The 3,463-nt window shown below is 38.0% G+C and overlaps 1 protein-coding gene across 2 annotated transcripts; it reads left to right on the forward strand.

The window, feature by feature from the left end:
- Positions 1–463: 463 nt before the first annotated feature.
- LOC110628796 lies at positions 464–2,936 on the forward strand. Of its 2 annotated transcripts, XM_043949122.1 has the most exons (4): positions 464–893; positions 1,890–2,239; positions 2,279–2,287; positions 2,319–2,936. In XM_043949122.1, exons 1-4 carry the CDS (start codon positions 632–634, stop codon positions 2,406–2,408), a joined length of 711 nt encoding a protein of 236 aa, XP_043805057.1. In that variant the 5' UTR covers positions 464–631; the 3' UTR covers positions 2,409–2,936. The 2 variants fall into 2 exon arrangements, with proteins under 2 accessions (XP_043805057.1, XP_021631293.2); XM_021775601.2 differs by having other exon boundaries at positions 1,890–2,931.
- Positions 2,937–3,463: the final 527 nt, after the last annotated feature.

The raw sequence follows: 3,463 nt of genomic DNA on the forward strand, positions 1-3,463 counted from the left end.
CTTCTAATCCCTTAGGTTTTCAATTTTAAAATCAAAAGCCAAATTCTAGATTTTTTAAAGGATATTTCTCACATGGGTAATAGAGAAAATCTTAGGAGAGTTAATCTTCCTTACAAGAATAATAGATGAGAGGGTTTCAGTGGATTGATTGTCAGTTTGTAATTTAAGAGTTGATAAAGTATAATTTAGTCCATTTTATATTAATATTTATATGATTTTTGCTTAATTTATGATTTTTAATATTATTTTATAGAAAATAGTGAAAAAAAATAATTTAGAGAAAATTTTTCTAAAATTACCTTATTAGAGTAAAAGAGCAAGTCTGCCGTGTTGAATTTAAGACGAACTACAGGAGGAAGATATTTTGAACTTTAAATCAACAGCACATGTGGCCAGCACCAAAGCACTTCACATGGGCCCCGCCGAAGCTCCTCATTAACTCACGGAACCACGCGCACGTCCCATTCCCGCACATGGCCCATTCCCGCTTCAACGCTCACCGTTCAACGCAACTTGGGCCAAGCACCGTGGACCAAGCCGAGCTAACGGACAGCCCGCTCATTGTGCTTCATCATTCCCGCACGTGGACTGACCTCCTCTACACCCATGCACACTTGATCCACTCCTGCACATGGGACTTCAACAAGGGCCACGCACATGGGACTTCACCGTGGACGTTTTCCCACACATGGACCCACCGAGCGCTCAACACCCACGGACAGCCCACTCACGCCTCAACTCTCGCACGTGGGCCATCAGCACGCGTGGACAGCAATTGGCAATTAGGACCACTCCTCTGCACCTATTTAAAGGCTCTTCAGTGCACAATTCAATCCCAATTCTAATTCGGCAGTGCTCGGCGCAAGGTAGAAGGCAGAATTCAATATCCTTCGGTTCTTCTTCTTTTCTTTTCCCTTTTAATTTTTATTTTTCTGTTTTTAATTCAACCAATGAGTCGCTGAATTTCTTTGATCTAGTTGAATATTGATTGAAACTTCAGTTGTTTAATGGGTTGTGAGGCTTAATCAAATATTATTTAATTTTTGGGAATTCAATATTCATGCAATTTCATATTTAATTCTCATATTATTTTGTTATTGAGATTTACGTTGATTTTTTATTGCAAAATAATTATTTATTAGTTTGAATAATTTAAGTCCGTAATTGCTTGGATTATTCTTACATGAGAACACTTGGGATAAAACCCAAGGAAATTGTATGATCTAGCGTTATCTCCATACGTTTGGGTAGCTAGGATCGAATCTCTCTATTTCTTAATGCAATTGACAATTGTTTTGATGCCTAAGGCTTAAGGACGTTCCTTGGCAATTTGTTAATTAGTAATTAATTAGAGAACGTTCCCTAATTGGTTTAATCATAAGGAGAGATAATGGTAGTGAGAAGCGTCTTCCATCTCCATAACTAATCTATTGAATCAACCCAAAAGAACAAAGTGTATGTGATCAATCCCAACAACTAAAGTGGATCCAATACTTCAACTAAAACTTTCTCATTATTGATTACTCTTTATTTTATTATTTGCTTTCCATTATTATTCTCATTATTAGTTTACTACAATCAATCTCAAACCCCCCTGTTATTTTGTTGACAGTTTTGATCCCAATTTTCAGTTTATCTCATTTGATCCCACTTTCAGTCTTTTATCTCATTTTTAATTTATTATCGTTTCGGTTTATTTTTTTGGTCATAAAAGAGAAATAGGTGAGTTCTCAATTCTCTGTGGATTCGATCCTTTCACCACTATCTATAGTTGTAAATTGTTGATAACCAGAAAGGTTATTTTTGACCGGTTTCGACAACCGCGAGTCAAAAATTGGCGCCGTTGCTGGGGAATTGATTTTACTTGTTTATTTTTCTTTCATTACCAGATCTGCCACCCTCAACAATGCTACTGAGCAATTACCTTCTGCACCTACTGTCAAGACTGCTGTTCCAAGAAACAGAACCAGCTGCTGTCCGAAAGGCAGCCATAAACACTGCTGCTCAAACAACACCTGCTGAATTTGTTGCTATCCAAAAAACAGCATATGCAGAAATCACAGAACAAGCGTTACCTGCTGTCCAGGAGATAGCACACACAGAAATTACCTCAACAGAACCAGAATCTGCAGAACCAGCCCTTGCAAACACAGCTGCAGAAATTGCCCAAACAGCTGCTGAGATGGCTGAATTTCATGTGCAATCTACTGCCCCTGTTCAAAGACCAGCTGGACCTGCTGTACATGCTGATATTGAATCAGAAAATCCAGCCAAGAGGGCACCAATACCAAGAGAAAGAACACTGAGAGAGTTGGCAGCCCCTGTTGATGATCAAGAAATTGCCCCTTTACCGACTAATAGACTTCTCCATCCCTAAGATGCTTGTCTACCCACAGGAGCATCCATAAAATTAGAAAAGAAAAAAATAAATACCTTCCATTATACGAGCCCACAAAGAATGGGAATGCTTAGTAACTATCCAGGCTTGTTTTGCTAATAAAGCATCGTTGATGTGCAAGTCTTTAAAAACCATGCCTCCCTCTTTCTTACTCCAAGATAATTTTTTTCCAGCTCATCCAGTGGATATTTGCTTTATCAAAAGAACTTCTCCATCAAAATTGGGCTACTACTTGATGGATTTCCTGAATGAAAGTTGTACGAAGCTTGAAAGAAGTCATGATAAAAGAAGGGATTGTCTACACAACTACCTTGATAAGAACTTCCTTGCCAGCTTATGAGAGGAGTTTAATTTTCCATCCTTCAAGCATTTTTATAACTCTCTCCTTAATATAGTTTAAAGCTTGAATTTTTTACCTATCCCACTCCACAAGAATGCCAAGATACTTAGATAGAGATCTAGAATTTGATAATCCTAGCAATGAGAAAATTTTTTCCTACATAGAAATATGTACATTATGGCTGAAAGATATATCAGATTTATCAAAATTGATTCTCTGCCCAGATGCTGCACTATAGGTGTCAATAATAAGTTTCAGTTGGATAACTTCCTATTCTAAGAGATAGGATGAATCAACCTAGTCCAAACTAATCCAAATAACTTTTTACCCACTCTTTACTTAACCAAAATAGTTAACTCAAATTATTTAGTATTATATATAATTTTGATTTGCTGTAAACTGCCGATGTGGGACGCGGTACAAACAAGCAGCTGAATCTAACACTCTTTACTGCTAAATTTGCGATGTCCTTATCGCAACTGAATCGAATACAATTGCTAAACTAGGATTTGACCCTTGGGTATTGCAGTTCGCTAGTACCTCGGACGGCTCCACCTCATCTCACACGGCTAGCCCTTTTCTCGTAGGTCCACTAGTTCCGCACAATTTGTCTGACTTAGGGTAATTTTAATACCAATTAAAGCAGTCTAGTTGAAACAGCCGGGCCCGAACTGGCCCAAATAACTTTTAGATCCACTTTCCACTTGGCCCAAAATGGTTAATCC

Source organism: Manihot esculenta, chromosome 12 (assembly GCF_001659605.2).
Source record: "Manihot esculenta cultivar AM560-2 chromosome 12, M.esculenta_v8, whole genome shotgun sequence".
Taxonomy (NCBI): Eukaryota; Viridiplantae; Streptophyta; class Magnoliopsida; order Malpighiales; family Euphorbiaceae; genus Manihot; species Manihot esculenta.

Coding starts and splice junctions, on each gene's coding strand:
- LOC110628796 (XM_021775601.2), top strand. CDS start 632: ATGGGACTTCAACAAGGGCCACGCACATGGGACTTCACCGTGGACGTT. Junction 894..1,889: donor GCAGAATTCAATATCCTTCG/GTTCTTCTTCTT, acceptor TTTCATTACCAG/ATCTGCCACCCTCAACAATG.